The sequence below is a fragment of the Equus caballus genome, chromosome 6, assembly GCF_041296265.1.
Source record: "Equus caballus isolate H_3958 breed thoroughbred chromosome 6, TB-T2T, whole genome shotgun sequence".
Classification (NCBI taxonomy): domain Eukaryota; kingdom Metazoa; phylum Chordata; class Mammalia; order Perissodactyla; family Equidae; genus Equus; species Equus caballus.
Window position 1 is genome coordinate 97,659,095 of NC_091689.1, and position 20,693 is coordinate 97,679,787.

A 20,693-nucleotide genomic window follows, 5' to 3' on the forward strand; every position below is an offset into this window, starting at 1 on the left:
TTAAATACACAGGCCCTGTGACGCAGAGACCGCCCGCAGGTGAGCACCCACAGGAACTCTCCCGCGGGCCCTGGAGGAGGCTGGAGGACACCGCTGTGGAGGGCAGAGGCGGCGGGGGAGGAGGTAAGAGCCACAGGACCCTTGGACACGCGCAGGTAGGGCAGTGGACGGACTCGCGCACGGAGACTGGGAGGGACTTCAAAATGCTGCCTGAGTGGAAAACAGACAGATGAAACAAATTAAGATAGTTGGGAGGGGCCAGGACTGGGGATGAAAGGAAACGGACAGCCAGGCCGAACCTCCGAGGGTGCATCGTCCTCACCTGGGCCCGCAGAGGGTGACAGGTCGTGACAGAGGGCGGGGCGGGGGGGGTGGAGCGGGCAACGCACACCCCCCACCTAGCTTGAGCTGGATGCCTGACACTCTGCAGTTGCTTAATGTTTCATGAATGACTGAATAAAAGTCTGACTGATGGCGTCATCCAGGATTTCCCCAGTCCCCCGATGTCACTCTCCTGGGGATCCACAGCTGCCTCGGCCCTGGGGAGGAGGTGGACGCATCCTACCCATTCTAACTACGACTTTTCTACTAAAAAATAAAATGCCAAATTGCCTGCCTAGAGGACACGGTTAATTTGTTTGGTCCTAAGAGAGACATATATAAAGGCTGACGCTGGACCAGGTGTCTCCCCGCCGTCTGGCAGTTTATTGGCACAAATTCTTACATAACATTTGGTATAATGTATTGTCGCCGCGTTTTATTCACTCTCGGAAAGTCAGTCTTGCTCACAACGGCACTTGACTCCTCTCAGTAAGGGCCAGCCAAGGAGTTCTCTGCAGACGAACCTCAGATTCACGCCCAGTTTTCTGCATTTGATGGGTCAACTCCTTCAGCATCAGGGGAGATGTGGTGATGAGCGCACAGCCCATACGCAGCACAGGAATTTACCTGTTGCTGCTTCATCTGTTCTCTTCTGCTTCCGTGTCTTTCTCCTCTCTCTTCCTTAATCTTCTTGACGTTTGTCCCAGTTTTACCTTCCTATTGGCCTAAATCAGGTTTCCCAGCCTCGGTAGTTTGGGCCCGATGTTTGTGTGGGGCCGTCGCCTGCACTGTCGGGTGTCGAGCAGCATCCCCGGCCTCGACCCACAGCTGCCAGTGCCCCCCAGTCTCCAGACACTGCCCGCTGTCTCCTGGGTGCAGAATCGCCCTGGTTGGAGCCGCTGGCCTAGACAACGAACTTGGGACACATCTGAATTTCTGTACAAACCTATCGTAGAAATGGCCTTGCTTGTTTCCAGGATACAAGACCCAAAATCCCACCTGCTGCTCCGTGAGAGAAGTGTCCCAAACTAGGAGCTCAGAGGAGATCATGCCGGGTGACTGTCTGGCCACATCTACCCAAGGAGAAAGGAGGACTTGGGCCCATTTTCTGAATTAATTCAGAAACAAAATGAAACAGAAACTGAGCCTCCAGTCTGAGGGCACCGAGTCATCAGGGCAAACACGGTTTCTGTGCCGTTTTCCGGGGCGGTGGCTTCAGTGTCCTGTGCCATCAGCCGAGGGAGGGTCTGGGGGAGGTGCCTGCCACTGGGGTCGTGTCTCCGAAGCTTTGCCAGTGGGTTGGGGTCCTCCTTCTGGGTTTTCGAGATTGCACTCGGAGGACAATCCTGGTATTCTTGAATTGCGTCTTTCGACTCAGTGGCCATTTCAGCAGAAAAGACTGTCCTCAAAATCAGGGTTCTTCGAACTAAGAGAAACAGAAAGCGTGCAAAACAATGGGGGATCCTTCTGAGATGGTTGGACGAGGTAAAGCGAGGGGAGTCCTTGGGCATGACTATTATACCACGTGCCCCAGAAGACGCCGCTGCTCACGTGGATGGCAACCCTGGAGAGGCCCGTGCAGGGGATCGGATCCTGATGCGGCTCTTGCTGAGGAGTTTTTATAGCTGAGTTACTGTTCCTAACGACCTCACCCAGGACCAGCCGTGGGGAGATGAGGTGACCTGGGGGGTGCTCCAGAACCAGGGCCGCGAGTCCTCCACAGTTACCGTGGAAAGAACACAGCAATCGATTTTTGTCAGCTCCACGTTTTGACTGAGGGGGTGATACACGTGGTGGGTCAGAGAGGAATTCGCCGCCTGTGACGAGGCCTGGGACCCTGTGGGGAGTGAAGGGAGGATGAAAAACGCTGGAGAGAGGGAAGACATGGGCGACGTTGGGAGCATGTGAGAGAGAACAAGAAGAAGCCAAAAGAGAAATGGAAGCTTCCTGAAGGAAAGAGGATGGAAGCCTGGAGGGCACGGCGTCCTGACTGGGGCAGAGGGAGAAGTCTTTATCTCTGCAGTTGGGGGTGAATCCACAGGGGCTTCAGTCCCCTCACGTCCTCCATCCCCCAGGGCTGCTGGCGCTCCAGCCTTTGCATACAAACTCCCTCACAACGGCTATGGGACAGTGCAGAGAAGGGCCCATTTCACAGATGAGAGTATGAGATTCAGAGGACGGGCCATTCAAGTTCATAAAGCCACCTGGAGGGAGTAACTTGTAGGCCAGTTTTGTTGTCATTCCGTGACACCACACGGCAGAGGACACGGGCATCTGGAAGGTTCTCCCTGGAGGGCAGGGAGAGGGCAGCAGGGCCTGGCCTCACTGCACTCTGTGACATTCAATGCAGGGCTGAGTCCTGTTCTTGGAATGGAATGGGCCAGAAAGACGAGGCCCCCAGGCCATGTGACCATTCATGGGGTAGGGGCGTGGGGTGGAACTTTCCAGAGCTCAGGAGAAAATGGGCTGGTAGGTGATGAAATCAGGCCCCTGAGAAGAAGTCATTTTGTTTTTGCAACTTTGGCCTGTGTTGGGTAAAAACTCATTTTAGAACGAACAGAGAATTTCTTCATCTTATCCAGGCGTTTGCTGGCTGGAGCTTGCAGCTGAATTCAACCACCTGGGCTCAGTGAATGAGTCATTATTCAGTTTTCATTCAAGGAGGAAATGGAGGCCGCCTAAGATTGTGATGAAATATTGAGGAAACTAAATAATTCTCTGCACAAAGGTGCGTAAGGGATGGATAGAAGCAGAGAGAAATGGACATGCTCTCAGTCCTCCACAAAATATATGATTCCATTTGTGCATAATCTGTCTCCTTGGATTTGGGAAAAAAATTGGTTATATTTCAAAAGTAGCTAAGTAGAAACTTATTTGAATTTGAGCCGTGGATAGAGCCAAGGAGCAAACAGGGACATTAGGAGGCTGTGACGGGGGCGGTGGGGGTCCCGCCTCTCGGCCGTGTTCACTGATCAGTCTCTGCCCAGGGCTCCAGGAACATCGGGGCCTTCCCAGGGGCTAGCACTATGGAGCAACAGGACGACTATTGGTGTGTACATTTCTCTTAATATGATTTCCCTTGAGTCCTTTGAGAGAAGCCAGTTAAAGTAAATGTAGCTGCTGCCATGCAGCTGGGTGGCCTGGCGGGATGTGACATCTTGCTAATGGTAACTCTGCACATTGGGAGGAGCTAGGGAGGGAAGGGGGGTCCTGCCACCTGTCTTCTGTCACAAAGGTGAGGAGGAGCCAGGCAGGGCTCCGAGGTGGAGCCCGCCCTCCCGTGCGAATGCACAAAGGCGCAGGTGGACTCATGCAGGGAGGACTGGAGGGGCCTTGAGGCTGGACAGACTGAGGCACAGCTCCCTTGGGACATCCCCAGAGTTCTGCACACATTGCTGGCAGACTCGGGGCCTTACAGATGTGTGGCACAGAGAGGGAGCGCTGGAGAGGGTGGGCTCCTGCATCAGACAAGCCTGGGTTTGGATCCAGCCCTGCCCCTTCCTGGCCACGTGGTTTTAGTCACATTACCCTGCTTCTTCAAAGCCTGTCTCCTCCATCTTTAAGATGGATTGGCTAGTGTGTGAGCTCACAGGATTCCCGTGAGGATTGGCGAGGTCACGCATGGAGCACCCAGCGAGTGGATGCTCTCAGGGTTATTTTATTCCTGGAGCCATGCGGACTCAAGCTTCATCATTTGACAGAAACAGTGAGAGCAACACTCATGGGACATGGCCTTTCAGACAAGCTGGGAGCCCCAGGAACAGCCCCCCAGGAGCTCCTTGGAGGGAGCCAGTCAGCGTCCCATCCCCACCGTGCAGTCCTGGACCCCTCAACCTTCCAGCTCTGATTTCCTATCCTGGCCCAAACACCCCGCAGACACAGAACTGGTCCCACGTGGTGACACGGTTGGGATTTTGCTTTAGGTGTTTACTTACAGGTTTGAGCCTTGCTATCCTTTGGTTCTGTAGTGTTTGGTTGTTCAGGTCCATGTCTCTTGGCTTCAGTTTCCCCCCACGTTCACGACCAAAGAAAGGATGCAGAAATCACTGCCTGTGGCTGCTAGGGTGAGTGGGGTACTGTTGACTCCCACACCCTCCTCCATGCTCCTGCATCCTCCTCTGCCCTCCTGCACCCTCCCAAACCCTCCTCAACCCTGCCGCATCCTCCCGCATTCTCCCACAGAGTGGCTGGAAGGTGTCAGGCGGGTCTGTCAACATCCTTGATTGTTCTGTTGGAGGCTTTCCCATGCCTCCTACCACGAAAACCACGGCCAGAAGTGAGCAGTAGATCTGCCAAGAGAGAATATTATCACTCAGAGGTGGGACAGGTCAGCGTCACCAGAGACCAGGGCGAACAGAGGGTGAGGGAATAAAGGGCAGAGGGACGAGAAGTCCTGGAAGTCGGAAAGGAGACTGAGAGGGATGAAGCTTTCAGACGCCGAGCAGGCTCAGGAATTAGGAAGTGATGATCGTTTAGAAAGTGGGAGTGAAATGGTCAGAAAGCCTCCAAAGAAGAGGCGTAATGAAGGAGCGGCGTTTGAGGTGTTATGCGATCCGTTGCCCTGTCTTTATAAGTGAAGAAAGGAAGAAAACAAGTGCTCGAAGTAGGGAATCCTTTGTCTCCCTAGCGGCAAAACCGGGGGGTTGGACCGTGATCTACTGGCCCTCTCCAAGGCCGACAGCCTGTGAACTTATAAGTCATTTACGCGTATTGTTAAGACCTCTTATTTGGTTAGGATGCACCCATGTGGTCCGCGTAATTTCCCTGAAAGCCACATGGTGAGGGATGGCGTGAATGCGCTTGGTTTTCCCAGTTCTCAAAAAGTCAGGATCATAATGCCTTTCAGAGTCTTCGGTAGCTTATACAGTGTGACAGTCTCTTAGAAACTGGCCAGCCCCCAGGTACGTCCGGAACTAATGCTAAACTTTGGGAAGTAAGGAGCCGGGCTAGAACCAGGTCCTGGAACTTTCTGGCATTCCTTTGGGTGATCCCTCCATCGGCTCGTCGTTAAATTCTATGATATCTGTTTCCTTGGTGTCCAGGTTTTCCACTAAATACAGCACATCAGGGGACACCTGGGGGCCAGCCGCCACGTTGATGCCACTGGTCTCTGAGGACGTCTCTGTGTCTATTAAAAGAGCCAGCTCAGGGCCCATGGGCTCTGGCTGCAGGCTCTCCGGCAGGCTCCACCTCTTCAGGAGCTGCTCCTTCTCGCCAGCAGCTTCCTCAGAGGCAAACTCGGGGATGTTTCTCTCAGCTCTGGCTGAAACAGCCTGGGGACTGGGGCCTCCAGGAGGCGTCCCCTTCTCTGAGGAGGACAGGGACTGTCCCACAGGGTCCTCCTGCTGCCCTGGCCCGCTTGGCTGAACCCCCGTGAAGTCAGAGCTCCTGATGGAGGTGGTGGAGTCGTGGTGGTGGCCCTCGGCCATGGGCCCTGGCACGGCGACCAGGACCTCAGGGACCGGGGGCATCTTGGTGGGGGAGGGCCTCACCGTGGACTGCGGGGTCAGGCTCTGTGCGGTGCTAGTCCCGCTGGTCTCCCCGATGGTGGGCAGTTCCCCCAGGCTGCAGCGCAGCTTGGGGCTCCCCTCTGGGGAGCAGGATTGCTTCCGGGTGGCTGGGCTGCGGTGGCGGCTTCTGGAGGGCATGTCCAGCAGGTCCCGGGTTGGGCTGAGGTCGCTGGGGGGGAGGAACATGGAGCTGTCGCTGGCCTGCCTCCCGTAGCGCGTCCTCTGGGGACTGGAGGGGTGCTCGTGGGTACTCAGGAACCTCTTGACTCTCCTGATGACTGAGCGGCGGTGGCCCGGCTTCTCGTAGTCCCAGAGCCACTCCTCACTGGGAATGGCGGACCCCGACAGCCTGAAACACAAGGACCTCATGAAGGCGGGCGGCTCTGGCCGACTCTGGGGTGGATCAGAGTTAAGGACCTGTTTGCTGTTTCCGTATTCCAGACTTGGAAACGGGGTGTGAGGGGCATGTGACTTGAGATAGTTGAGCAGAATTTCTCAAACTTTTTGGTCACAGGACCTTCTAAACTCTTAAAAATTACTGAGTTCCCAAAGCGATGTGTTCATGTGGGTTATAGCCATTTCTCTCCACCCTATTAGAAGTGATGACTGAGGAATATGAAAACACAAGGACGTGCAGGCCGCATTCCATTAACTGCTAAGTGATGACATCACCACGTAGCCTGGAGCCTCTGCACGACCCCACCGTGCACTCAGAAAGATGAGAGGGGAAAAAGGCGAATGGCGTTCTAGTGCGCTTACAAAAATAGTTTGACCTTAAGGACTTGGTCCTTGGGGTCTTAGATTTGGAAGATCTACAAGGGCCCCCAGACCACACTTGAGAATCAGTGATCTAGAGGCTTGGATGTTTGAAAAAAAAGTATAGTATGTCTTCTTTCTCCCTTATTACAGGTGAACTAAGGTTGTGGTTTCCCAGGACACACAAAATCCCCCAAAACGATGGATCATCGCTAAATTCAAGACAGCGGGAATAACAGCTGATGTTTCCTGCCGAGGCCCCTCCCACACATCATTTCCTCTCGTTATCACAGTAATCGTGTGAGCTGGTGTTATTATTGTCCACAGTTTACGGATGAGGAAACTGAGGCCTGGAGAGATTCAACAAGGCTGTGCATCCAGAGAGGCCACACCCAGAGCTCAGACTCCAGAGCGTTTGTTCTCAGTCCCTTCCACGTAAAGTGCTACGGTGGCGTCAGTGACGTGCTGGAGTCGGGACGCACGGCGGGTAAAGGATGGCCCTGCCTGAGGTACCACAGTCGGCCCTGGTCCACGCTCTGCACTCCTATCTGCTCACTTAGGGTTAAGGAGGAGGAAACGGGGCCCTGTGGAGAGTCACCCCCGTGGGGGTGGCGTGCTCTTGCGTGTGCTGGACTCCCCTTGTGATTACGTTTGTTGGATTTGCCATTGCTAGGAATTTCTTGTTGAATTTTCAACATTTAAGACACAAAACAAATAATCCTACCATTTTTAATCTTTCCCTTCAAGGCTGAAATAAAAGGGATCACTGGGCTGACGGTAGGAGCTACTGAGTGTGAGGCCTCCTCCTGCCTCAGACGGCACGGTCTCCACTCTCTCGCTCTGTGGGGTCACAGTCTGAACGAGGAACTACCCAGAGCCTGGCCTCCAACCACGAGCGCTCGCGCTGGCTCCAGGAGCAGGCGGGAGCGGCCGTCCTGGTCCAGTGTTCGCACTGATGACCACGGCGACAGGACGCTTTAACCAAGCAGGTGCATTGCATGTGACGTGAGGGAAAAGCCGGGACAGCATAAAAGCTGGGACTGGAAATGGCAGAGTAAGCAGCCAAAGAAAACGTTGTTCCTCATGTTTATGAATAAAAGACGGATGACTGAGACGACTAACTGGCTAAATGTCCGGGACAGCATCCAGTTACAACCTGGTGCTCGTACCCTAAGGCCCCAGCAGTGCCCTTGGCCGCCACACAGCCTCCTGGCCACCTCCACGGGGCCCGGCTCGGGTTCCATCACACCGACGTGAGGAACGCAGACGCCGGCCCCAGCGGCCTCAGTGACCCTGGCGGTGGATCCCTCAGGTTGGGTCTCCATCACACTTCAGGAATCCATTTAGGGCTGGAGGACACTGGAGGACCCTTAGGGGAGCACCTGTGTGTCCTCGAGTCCAAGGTGGAACTGGCCATCTCTCTGGAGGACAGGCCTCTGTTCTCCATTTGGGATCCTGACTTGTTATTTGGGATTTGTTTTCCTAAGTTGCTTCTAAACCACACAACCTTGTAAGAATGACAAAATCTTCCAGGAAAACATGTCGGTATTATTATTACTTCAAAACTTCACAAACCCTAAGGAAAAACTGTGTGCCCTGACACAGTGGAAATGGACATTCGGGGGGAACGAGAGGTTTAAGGCCTGGGGCCACCAGCTAGAGAAAAACAGACCGATTGTAAAGAGCAAACTGCAACAAGGCCAGTGTTCCTGCTAATGTTCTCCTGATCCACCATGTGACACGGGGCAGGGCTGCCCAAGAGACCCTCTTGCACCTTCCTGCCTCTGGAGACTGCCGTGTGGACGAGTGAGATTTACCCACGTGCCCAACTAAATTTATTGAGCACCTGCCGTGAACACATTTGTTGCATGAAGTACTGTATGACGTAATTTAAAAGGAGGGAGAAGACAGGTACATAAATAGATACATTTGGGGCAAAGTTTTGAGCTGGCCTTTGACACTGAGTAGGACTCGGATAGGCAGGAGGCACAGAGAATTCCAGGTGGAGAAGTGACCTGAGCAAAGAAGGCAGCAGGGAGTTGAGCGTGTTTGTGAGGAACGGGAAATACTCGAGTCTGTGTGAAACACGCGGACTGGCGCTGGGCGTGAAGCTGGGAGGTGGCCCTGGCTGTGTTAGGAAGCATCTTGCGTCCCGGACAGAGGGATTCGGGGCTCCTCCCAGGGCCAGAGGGCGGCTGGGATGGTCTTTGCGGATGGAGAGTGTGATGCAGTGTCTGCTGGGAGCCCTGTCCCAGCTGGAAAAGGTCCATGGAAAGCAACATTGATGGTGCCGTCCTCCAGAAATGCTTTGGATAGAAACGTGACTTGAGACTTTCTGCGCCGCGAGTCAGGAAGTGGGTCTTTGGAAGAACCCTGGGTGGTCTGTGGTCTGGGGGCGCTTCCATGAACCTCACAGTGAAGCGATGAAGGAAGCCCCCAGGTCTTTATCAAAGGGCAGTGCGAACCCTCCGCGGGACGAACCTAATGAGCTTTCTTCCGGATGTTTCCATGATGGACGGTTCATTGCCAACGCGCAATGCCACCTGCCTCCTCTGATGGTCATGTTCTCAATATGACTGCAGAAACTGTGGTTTAAGAACGAAATGGTTTAAAGTACAGACCGTGCAGAACAGAACACTTGAGAGGATTCTTTGTTTCCCAGTTAGGCGTGCGTGTGCCCGTTAGGTCCTTTTAGGCTCTCTGCTCCTCCTCATTTGATTTTTAAAGTGTACCCTTGGTATAGGGTCAGTACAACCCCAAGGCCCAAATACGATACCTCTTCACGAGCCCCCACACACTTACAGCAGAAACATTATATGCTGAAATGTAAGTGCTCTCATTATCCTGCTGTATATTCGGGGAGGTCAGCTAAAAAGCCTCGGTCTTATTTTCTGGAATTCCCTTGGACTGAGAGAGGCGGGTAATAAGAGACGGGAGGACATTCATGGAAAGTGCCATGCAGCCATTAGTGTCCAGAGAGGGAATTTGAGAATTGCCTCTGTGGTAAGGAAAGTGATTTATTTTGGGAGCTCGCAGAGCCAGGATTGCTGTGGCCCAGGCTGACGTTAACTAACTGTGTGACCTAAGGAGACCCACTTAACCTCTCTGTGACTTAGCATCATACTTGGCAAACTGGTGACAAGTCTCTCTTCCTCTGCCTGCCTTGCAGGTTGGGAGTTCAAAAGAGCACTATGCGTGGACCAGCTTTGAAGAGCAGAAGATATGAAAAGGACTCTGTAGATGACCGGCAAACGTTCAGAGATGGTTTCCAAATCATCGTGGGCTTCTTGCACATGGTTGGCAGAAATGATTGTGTCAGCCTGGAGGTCACTGCTGTTTCTCCTTCAGGTGTCCTTTAGACAATGTTGTCACACCTCAGAGCTGCCACCTAACAATGAGCACCTCAGAAGGGGTGACTGTGACGGCCGTTTGATGGTGAGCCTCGGGCAGCGTGCAAACGGAGAGGAGCGTAAGGATGAGAGGAAGCTGGATTACTCCGAGGGAGGGAAGACCAGGCCGGTCCGGGGTACCTGCCCTGACCTTGTGTCTCAGTACTGTGCTTCGTGCCATTTGCAGACACTGCCCAATCCCGCAGTGTACGTTTATTACACAGTATAAACTGTCCTACAGAAATATAGAAAAAGCGAGAATGAGAAAGCCATGCCATGTACTGGGCCACTTTCGAGAGGGAGGAGGAAGGCAGGCTGTGGGCAGAGAACACACTATGTGAAGCCATCAGGCCGCTTGGTTCCAGTTGAGTCTAGAAGGAAGGAGAGCTTGCATCATTTCTACAGGTCAGACTGCTGTCAGGATTGGGATGTGTTCTTTTTTAATCCTGAGTGTTAAAAAAAACCCAACACCCCAAGTTTTCAAAATATCTATTGAGCACCTACAAACCACCAGCCCCACAATCTCCCTTGCCGATGATGTGTCCGAGGGCACGCGCAGCGGAGGTTCAGGGAAGGACTCTGCAAGAGATAGATGCTCGGGCGCCCCGGGGTGCAGGAGGGCCCTGCTCGCCTCCTGGGCCATAACAGAGGCAGGAGACAGGACAGGCCGACTTTCCTGGGGTCGGAAAGACCAAAACAGCTCTGAGGATGTGGAAGATTTAATGCATTTTTTTTTTTTTTTTTGCAAAGCAATGCCCTCCTCCCTGGGGCGATCAGGTAAACACAGAGCTTCGAAAGGCTGAAGGATAAAACTGGATGACATTCGCCTGCCTTCCTCTGGTCCACGTCTAATGTGGTATTTTGACAATTTAAATTAAAATAATAAGAGGTCATCTTAACAGATCTGAAATGAGGAATTTAGAGAAACAATATTTAATATGACGAGTTCTATTTCTCACGTCAGATTTGTTGTTTTCTAATTGCTGGTGCGCTCAAACTCAGGCAGCTGCCTGCAAGGGGCGATCATTTGCCTGAAAATCTATGGGGCAGAGGCACGTGGGGAGGAGCATTTATTCCCAGGCAAAGAAAAATGTGCTCTTCAAACCCATTAGAGGTGGATGCTGTTATTTTTAACCTCCTGAACTGCAGAATTGCCGTCAAAGCTGCAGCCAGGATTTACAAGACGGGCTCCGTGGCCTCCTGCTGAGCTTAGGGTGCGGGCCCTCTGCTCCTTTTCTGGAGACAGTTGCTGGTAGGGAGCCCCGTGGGGGTGTGCAGCCCAGAGAGCTGTGCGCAGAGCTGCCCACTCTCCTGCTGCCTCGGTGGCCTCTCTGCTGCTTTGGACCAAGGATTACGGCAAATCTGTTAAGGGACAGGCAGTCCAGCCTCATGCTCACTCTGGTTGTTCTCCCCCGGCCTCTGCTGGCTGACGCGCAAAGAAACTGTGGCCCACAGCGGGGTCCACGTAAGCCCCGCCTTTCAAGGCTGCTGTATTCTATGGGAGTTTTGCTGGAAAAGGAAGTTAAGCCTTCTCGACCTCTCACACCACGTGGTTTAGAAGGTGAAAATCAGGGCCCGTGGTGACGCACTTGGCACATGAAAGAACCCTGAGCAAGTTCTGAAAGTCTAAATTAATGCGCATTTGTCTCCCAGGGGCTCCCTCTGTCCGTCCTTTCTGGTCCATTAACTGAAAATCAATGTTCCAAGAATACATTTTTGTTGACGTTAGTGATTCAGAATTTGAGATATTTTTGGTAATTTATAGCATGAGCACGAAACAGTGTATATCAGACTGCGTATTTTCCTGTCAAGCTAAAATATTTGAATATCGTTGGCTAAAACACCTTACTGAAGAAAACATCAATCTAGAAGTATATTAAACCACACCTTAATAAAGAGTTTGCTTGCTAAAAATACCAATTTTGGTGTCTTTGAAGCAATATCACTGAGAATACTTCTGACCTGCCATATAATCCTAAAAGCTCTGTGCACATTGAATACACATACGTATAAATGCAGAAAAAGCAATGGCATTATTGCTATATATTCTTAGAACTTTTGGACTGAAGATAGATGAGTCAAAGTCAGTATTTCTGGCTAAGTGGTTGTAGTTTCACAGTGAAAACAGATCTTAAATAAATTCCTCACTCCAGTCAGCAGTTTCAGGTCCACAGGCCTGAAGCCTGCTCTCAGATGAGCAGGACAGTCGAGCGAGCCCAGCAGCGACCGCCTCTCTCCTCCAGAACGTGGAGCCCCTCAGCTGTTGCGATGGGTACCGTGTTAGGGTTTTCCCAAAGCCTTTAAAAGAGTATTCCCTCTTTACTGTGGCTGTTTTGATTTCCAAGAGAGGATTAAAGGCAATTATGAGACTTCAGTCTTTAATTTCCATGTGTACCATTCCTGAGAGACTTAAAAATTTGTGCTAGTGGATTACACCAAGTATTTAAGAATTAAGACTTTTGGAGTGCCTCCTGATGGAATAACGTGAAGACAAGCATTCTCTCTCAAGCTGGCTGTGGTCGGCTGGGCCTGAACCTTATTTTTTGTTTATTTGTTTTGAAAGGAAATTTCCTTTCAGCGATGCTGGCTGAGGTTAGCCCTTTAGGTTGATCTGGTGAACGGAGGCTCATGGAGCACGAGGGTTAGCCTGGTCTCATCGCAAGGCCTCGGCCTGTTTTCCTGTTGTGGGTCTTACGGGGAAATCTTCTTTTGGCTGCTTGCAGGCATTTTCTTAATCTTGGTTAATAGTGTCTCCGTGGTGAAGTTAATGAAAAGATGCCTTAATTGAAAATGGCAGCTCAGAAGTGTTCCACATCACGACAAAAAAATGACCTGATCGGGTCCAACTGAACCATCTCAGGAGTGATAACGGGAAGATGTTTTCATCGCTCAGGTACTTCTTAGGGTGCTTTTGTAAGTGGAAGTTACTGGCCACACAATCGTTAACGGTATCTATTAACTGTTAAAGACAGAGGTACCTATGAAAGCTTTTCTATTTCGAGTGTTCAGTTCAGATTTTCAACTGGCCTTTTTTCATTCAAAGGGGTCCGTCTGAGGTCAATTTTTAACATGCCCCTCACAAAGATTGGGAGACGGAACTTCAGCTCTCATTTGGTGTTAGAAAATATGAAATACAGTTTTAAAACAGAAGCTTCTTGGTCTCAGATTGGACAGAGGAAGATGGGCCTTGTTCATTAAAATGTCCTTTGGATGAAGAAGTGATGCTGATTGGATGGGGTTCCTACATCACTGGGGTGCAGACATGATGACCATTGGATGGGGTGAGGACGCTGGTCCTGCTTCACTGGCTGCACACTCTCGGGCTCCCCTCGCCCCTTAGCACGTGGCCCCTCAGCTCTGCCCTCCCGCTCAGGCTCGGAGGCTCCCTCCGCTGACAGTGCCAGCCCCTGCCTCCCCACGCCTTCTCTAGGGCCTTTCCAGGACCTTGCTCTCGTACCCCCGCCCCCCGCCCCCTGGCTCCTGGGTCTTCCCTCTCCCCAGCGGGCTCCTTTCACTCAGCTTCTTTTCCTTCCTTTTCCAGAGCAAGCAGAGTTATCAATTTGTTTATTACATTTTGCTTCATTTTATAAAAGTGAGGTGGCTTACAAAAATATATACAATGCAATAATATGTAAAATTAGGCTAATATATAGAGCTAGAACAAGGAACGATAACAAGATGAGACCAACAGACACAGTACCTAGACATATATGCCCCAAAATCCCACAGACTTATAAAGGTGGGCTGCAAATTTGGTTTTCAGCTCTCAGCTGACAAAATGAAAAGGAGATCATCATCAACTGTAAAATTCACAGTCTGTAAGATAAACAGAGTAACAGCTGCCCAGAAGAGGCAAAGCTTTGTTTTTTCCCACCGATGTCTGAGACGGATTTTTTCCCATGGGTCCTCTGATAAAGGGACGCTACATCATAGAGTGACTAAGTACCAGAGGGAGTCGTAATGGATCTGTCCAGACAAGACCGGGACGTGATAACACATCCAGTAGAGACAGTTAAAGCAACTCCGAGGCGGGTACAGGGTGGAGGACAGCAGGTTTCCCTTTCCCGTTAAACATGCTCGAGGCGTGCCCATCCTAAAACGTTGTAAAACAGGTAAAAACTATGCCATTCCCCTCAGTTCCAGGTCTCCTACTGGATACTGTCTGCTGTCTCCTCCCCTGAGTCCAGACTTCTCAAAAAAGTACTCCATGGAGAGTCAATGAATTGAGGAATTGTGAGTTTTTCGTTTTTTCAGGCATGAAAGGGGTGCTGTGGTTATATTTGCTTCACACCAATCCCGTGGCGGGAGGGGAAGTGTGGGTGGGAGAATTCGTGAACGAGACTGGCCGTGATGATAGCTGAAGCGGGTGATGGTAGGTGAGGTTTGTCTGAGTTTGTTCTCTACTTTTGTATCTGCTTGAACTTTTCCATAATGAAACTATTTTCAAACATTGTTTCCACGGGCAGTCTGGATCTCCTTCATGCCCCAAGCACTCCTCAACTTACTGCCCCAACACTCTCACCTGAGTCTCCAGTGACCGTAGTTGCAAACCCGTATGGTGTTTTCCAGACTTTATGTTGAAACTTGCCCCTTGGCCTCTAGGACAGGCCGTCGTCTCGGTCCTCCTGCCTTTGCACTGCCCACTCCTTCTCTGACGCTTCCAGGGACTCCTGTTCCTCTGCCGGCCTTTAGGTGGTTGTACTCTACCCCATGCACTTGACCCTGTTCCCAGGTGCTCCACCCACTCCTGTGGCTTGAAACACCCTGTACTGACAAGAGTCAAATGCACCCCCTTCCTGGAAGCTGTCTCTGCGCTGTCTGCCTGCTGGCCATCTCCATGTGCTTGCCCACAGATGCCTCAAATTCGACGCACGCAAAAGGGGGCTCACACGGTTTCCTTGGAGCAGCTCCTACCTCCTCCTTCACCCTTGGCTCGTCACCTTCACCCAGTCACCCTCAACTCCTCCTTCCTTGAACTGTCCCTTCGGCCATCTCCACTGTCTCCATCTCTTGTAAGGCACCCTAGTTCAGGCCCTTATCCTCTCCTGTCTAAACTCCACCAAGAGCTGCCAGCTGGTCTCTCCAGCTCAGGGCTCACCCCAGCCATCCATCTTTCAGCAGCTGCTGGGCAGACCTGTCTAAAACACGGAGGTGACCACGTCACTTAAGAGCCTTGGAAGAAGGCTGAGGCTGTTTACCCAGACTGTCAAACCCTCCGTCGCCTGCCCTTACCTCCTTCCCAGATCCATTTCTTGGCTCTTCTGCTTTGCATATCAAATTGTTGCCCGAAGTACACGAGCACTCCGTTCTGTCTTTGCTCATACTGGCCAGTTACCCTCTGCTAAATGCCTCTGCTCCCGTGTGTGTGTTAGCTCTGAATTCATTCTGAGAGATGCGTATTAGACGTCCCAACTCCAAGAAGCCTCTCTGACTCACCAGGCTGGGGGAAGCGCATCTTCACTGCGTTCCCAGAAGACCGAGCATTTCTCTATCGCTGCATTTACCGCCTGAATTACAACGTGTCTCCTCATTGTGTCTGAGTTGAAGAGGTGGTCTTGTTGGTTGGTTTTTGCCTCTCCCTAGCGTCTGACATAGAACCTTCCATACAGGGGCCCTGAACGAACTTTACCTGAATAAATGAATGAGTGCATCCCATGTACGAAGATACGAGGGAAAACATGGTATTTTAAATTTGTGCTTGAGATTAAAAAGGGGAAACACTTACTTTATTTCAGTAATGTGTATTTGGTAAATGCATAGAAAATAGGGCAATATTTTGAACATGTTTCTGAATATAGAGAACAAAGGAATTGTCTCCAAGGAGTTCCCTTTTTGTGGAAATGAGTAGTGTGCTGAATGTGAAAGGGAATATGAAGCTGAGTAATTTTCCGTCTTGCCCTTGGACGGGACTTTTGCCCAGTTATCGAAGGGCATTACTTTGATTGTAGAATTTCTGGGTCATGGGAATTGTGATTACAAACCTGAAACGTTGATATGAAAAGAAAGGAGATTTGATTTCTGAATGCTGGGAACATACACCTTCCATAGAATAAGAAAATAAAAACCTTACTCCTCCAGGAAATTTGATTTCTGAATGCTGGGAACATACACCTTCCACAGAATAAGAAAATAAAAACCTCACTCCTCCAGGAAGGGATTTTATTTGCTCATCAAGCAGCAAACACTTTCCTGAAATGTTTGCATCCACGCTACGTTGATGCCCGGTCTTCACCTCAATGCGACGAGCTCAGTGGCTCAGTCATCGTCGACAACCCACCTGTGCTGTGCTAGTCCTTTCTTCCCCGTCCCCTTTTCCCTGGGCCTCAGTCAGATGCCTCACGTGCTATTGACTTGTATTTGGTGAGTAAACAATTAAATGCTTAGGGCATTATCTTTTACGATTTTAGAGGACTTCTATCGTTTTGACAGTAAACCATTCTCCCTTCTCCTGGTAATAACACCCTGGTTGTTCTTGAGACATCACCTATTGCATAAGGTTGTTTGGGGCTGACCACACCCTTTGGTCCAAAGATGGACACGTGAACCAGCCTTGGCTAATCAAAATATTGTCTCCCTGTCGACAGTGATTGGCTCAGGAATGGGCGTGTTAGCCAAGTCCAGCCAATCATAGCCAATCCAGTACTTTAGGATTAAGAGTTGGAAAAGAGATGCGCTCTTTCCACAGGATTTGCTGGGGAGATAGGCTGTACTCCAGGAGCTGCTGGCTGCCATCTTGCCATTTTGCCCTCAGGTGGGGAGAGCTTGAACTGAGGTCACCTCCCGTGGAGGGAAGAGCAGAACTGAGAGGTGGAGCAGGCAAGGCTGAGGCCTGCTTACCTCTGAGCCTCTGGATCCAGCCGCACCCAGAGCTGGCTGGTCTCCAGACGTGACCCAAGGAACCCTTTTTTGCTTAAGTTTGTTTGAGTTTGGTTTTCTTTCACAGGCAACCATATAGCCCAGTCATGGAACGAAGAGACACTAATGGATCCAGGAGGGCGTTCCTGGGGACACTGGCTTCCAGAGCCTGGTGTCCTGAACTGGGAGGCTCCCCTGCAATGTCTTCATTCTTGCAGAAAACCAAGATCGACTGGGCTTCTGCCTGCTGGTTTCTTTGGTCAGTTGGTCCTAGCAGAGTCCAGTTACCATCCCACAACTTCCCCTAACAGACTCTGGCCTCGCCAGTCCCTGTCCTCATCATGCTGGTAAACAGGCCATCCTAACAGAGGAGTGTCTCCAACAGCCAATGACTTTTTGCTGCATTCTTAAATACCATATCTTCTGGTTTTCTCCCAAGCATTGTATTTTCTGTCCCAAATTTCCCAGGTTAATTCAATATGAAAAATAGCTTAGATTCGTTTCATCTTTCTTTGCCTCAGTTTGACATCCACCAGTAAGAGACCTGAACCAGTGGATGATAATAATCCTCTATAGCTACAACCAGAGTGTTCTTATATTTACATCTCCTTTAATCTTCCCAATAAGTATTTGAGGTAGGTATTTTCTCCCACGTCTTGTAAATCCCTAATTCTGCGTTTCTATATTTACAAATAGGAGAAATATATAATACCTTCTAAAGAACATGGACACTTACAAAAGAATGTAAAATTAGGACAATTAGGTTGAATACGTAGATCAAGATAAAACTCTTGAGACAAAAAAACATCATCTTAACCATGATGCAAAACCAGCTCAACGGACACTGGAAATGGAGAGCGAGTAGCACACGCGGGCTCAGGGGACCACCACCGTGACCCCGGACCCTGTCAGGGGAGCTGGTCTCCTTTTACAAGTCAGATCTTCAAATGCTCTGCCTTAAGCAACGACGGGAGTGGAGGGGAAGTTAAAGCATCTTTAATTATCTAAAAACAAACTCACAGAAAAACATCTCCTCTTAATTTTCAAAATTGAGCAGGTTGCCGACATCCATGAAAGCATCCGTGAGAGGCCGAGAGGAGCAGACGGCAGGGACTCCCCATTGGTGGAGACTGAGCGGCCGGCGGGGGAGGGAGGAGCCTGGAAGAGCCGCGGGAGGCCCAGGCCGCGTGGGCTCCGGAAGGAGCAAGGCCGCCTTCTCCAAGGCCACCTGAGGGCCGCATGACCGTTTCCTGGCTCCTAAACCCTGAACTTCCATGTCCAGGCATCCTTCTCCTTGGGTCTTGAAGGTCTTTCAGCCTCAGAGGGCCCCTCGGAGGAGGAATGCCCCAAACCATTATTTATGAGCATCAGGGGACGCTCGGCTAAGAGTAAAGCCTTATAAGAATAGGATTGAAGCTAGGTATCCTGACGGCGTGTTAGAGACCACACGCCCCAAATGGAGTCGCTTATGCTGAGCCCCCCGTCACCAGACAGAGAGTTAATGACAGTTCAGCTCTGCCAGACGTGGAGTCTTGAACCAGCCCATCAGGAACTGCCGGTCAGACTAGTGAGGGGACCAGCCTGACAGACCCCACCGTCCCTTAAAGGAGAGGCACCTTGAAATAACCAACCGCCTTTTGCTAGAAGGACTTCCTTGTCCCCACTCCCCTCTGCCTGTAGGCATCCTTCTTTCTGCACAGCTCCTCGGAGATCCTTCCTACAGCCAGACGAGACGCCGCCCGATTCGCAAGTTGTCCAATAAAGCCAGTAAGAGCTTTAAAATTAGCTCAGTCGAATGCTGGTTTTTAACAGGGAAGGAGGAGGCAGGATACCATGGGAGGAGGGGAGGGGCGGTCATGGTGGGGTTGCTACAGGACACCGCGCTTCGCACACCTGCTCAGAGCTGGCCTCAGGGACGCAAGCTGTAGTTTTGCCAAAAGTTACAGAAAAAATTCTGCAAAAGTTTTCCCTTTTTCTACAGTTTTTCGGAGGAGTTCTTACTTTTCTAAATTCGTCCACATTCTTCTCTTTAAGTTGCTTGGAAACGGAGGCGTCTGCCTTCAGCACGTTCCCCCACAGTCACACATTTCTCCAAAACCCAGTACATGATCAGATTTAATGAACTATTTGAGAACTGCGCACAAGTCACTTCAGGCCTCAGCCCGTTTATTTAAGACTCACAGCACAGAGGGACAGATCGTTATGTCAAAACCACTGACTGACTTGTATCCTAAACATCGTTAGACTGAATTATAATATCAGAGAAAACTTTGGATAAAATTTATCTCATTCCTCAAGACTCGCTTATCTCAAAGTAGTCTAACACAGTGCTGCGCATGGTGGATGCTCAATAAATACTTGTTCAAGGTACATTTAGGGGGCTGGCCCTGCGGCTGAGTGGTTAAGTTCTCATGCTCCACTTTGGTGGCCTGTGGTTCACTGGTTTGGATCCTGGGCGGGGACCTACACACCGATCATCAAGCCATGCTGTGGCAGTGTCCCACATAGAAGAACTAGAAGGACTTACAACTAGAATATATAACTCTGTACTGGGGTTTTGGGGAGAAAAACAAAAAAAAGGGGAAGATTGGCAACAGAGGTTAGCTCAGGGCCAATCTTCCTCACCAAAAAAAAAAGGACATTTAATTATGATAGTCATAATTAAATAATAAGCAACCACATAATTAAACTACTCTTCAAATTGGAAGTAAAAAAAGAGTATAGTTTCATGACTGCTGGAAAGTTTGTCATGCTATAAAAGCGAAGCAAAGTGCAAATTACCCCAAAACACACACATGCACACACGCACCATATTTAAACTAGAAACTACAGTCTATTTACTAACCCTATTGGGCATATTAATTACATCTGAAATTTTGAAAAGGCTACCATTATAAGATATTAATAATTGAGAGTTATGAAAGTGACTTCAAGACGAGGGCATACAAAGATCAGAACAGTAACCTAGTTATTTTCTGAATGTTGGTGATTTAAAAAAAAGCACTCACCCCATTTGGACTGTGGACCCCAGAAACGAGGGTATGCAGTAGTCGGCAGCCGCCAGTGTGTAAGGTGGGCGAGCGGCAGAGTCGTCCCAGTAAATGTCCCTCTTCATCTTGGGTAAGCTCATGTGCATTTCGTCCACAGCCAGAAGAGAGACCTGCAGTCAGCGTCACACGGTTAGAAGGACTGAGACGTGACTGTGGGAGAAAGAGAACCTGTCCTGGTGGTTCGGAGGGTCTGCAGGGGGCGGGAAGGGTCCGAATGAGTGACTGCACGAACGTCTGTGGTTTGTGTCTGCTGCACCGGGGCCGCGGCAGACCGCGGTACGGGCCGTCTACCGCACAGGAAGACGTGGCAATGGGCGTGCGCGGGCGGTCAAACTGTCCCCACTTGGTTCGTCAGGCCACACGCTCCAGAGGGGAGCTGCCTCTCACCTGGAGGCAGGAGAGCACCTTGCTCTTTACTCAAAATGATTGTGTTGCTGACAGCAACCTCACGATCCCAGACGTCACAGGAAGGTGCAGATTCTCACTGCCCGTTCTGCTGATCCCATAGACACATGTACACTTGACATCACTGCTCATGTGCCCTGAGTTTTTGTGTGTTCGTTTTGGGAAGTCTAGTAACAAACCTGTCCTGCTCGGGACTACAGAGGTCTGTCCTCTTGACTCTGAGAAACGGACACAGGAATAAATTATTATCCTCTGGGAATCCAGTTTCCACAGAGAGTGAGGGGCCTAAGTGTTATGCTTTCTCTAACAGACTGACAGCATGATTGTCGGAGGAGGTCGTCCAGCGGACGTGACCGCTGGTTGACCGCCCCGAGCTGGACCCTGGCAATGGGAGACTCCCCACCCCT

General features: G+C 50.6%; 1 protein-coding gene across 5 annotated transcripts in view; it reads right to left on the minus strand.

Annotated features, from left to right (window-relative positions):
* Positions 1-677: 677 nt before the first annotated feature.
* BEST3 (bestrophin 3) overlaps positions 678-20,693 on the minus strand; it is a 42,650-nt gene continuing 22,634 nt past the window's right edge. For 4 of the 5 annotated variants that reach the window (XM_001494431.5, XM_023643995.2, XM_070271920.1 and 1 more), the window contains 2 exons: positions 19,840-19,991; positions 4,531-6,180 (listed from right to left, as the gene is read on the minus strand). In XM_001494431.5, the coding sequence (XP_001494481.1) occupies positions 5,268-6,180; positions 19,840-19,991 (1,065 nt within the window). In that variant the 3' untranslated portion in view covers positions 4,531-5,267. Of the gene's footprint in view, positions 2,159-4,530; positions 6,181-19,839; positions 19,992-20,693 lie in introns of those variants that run through there. The other variant, XM_014740994.3, reaches the window with a different exon arrangement.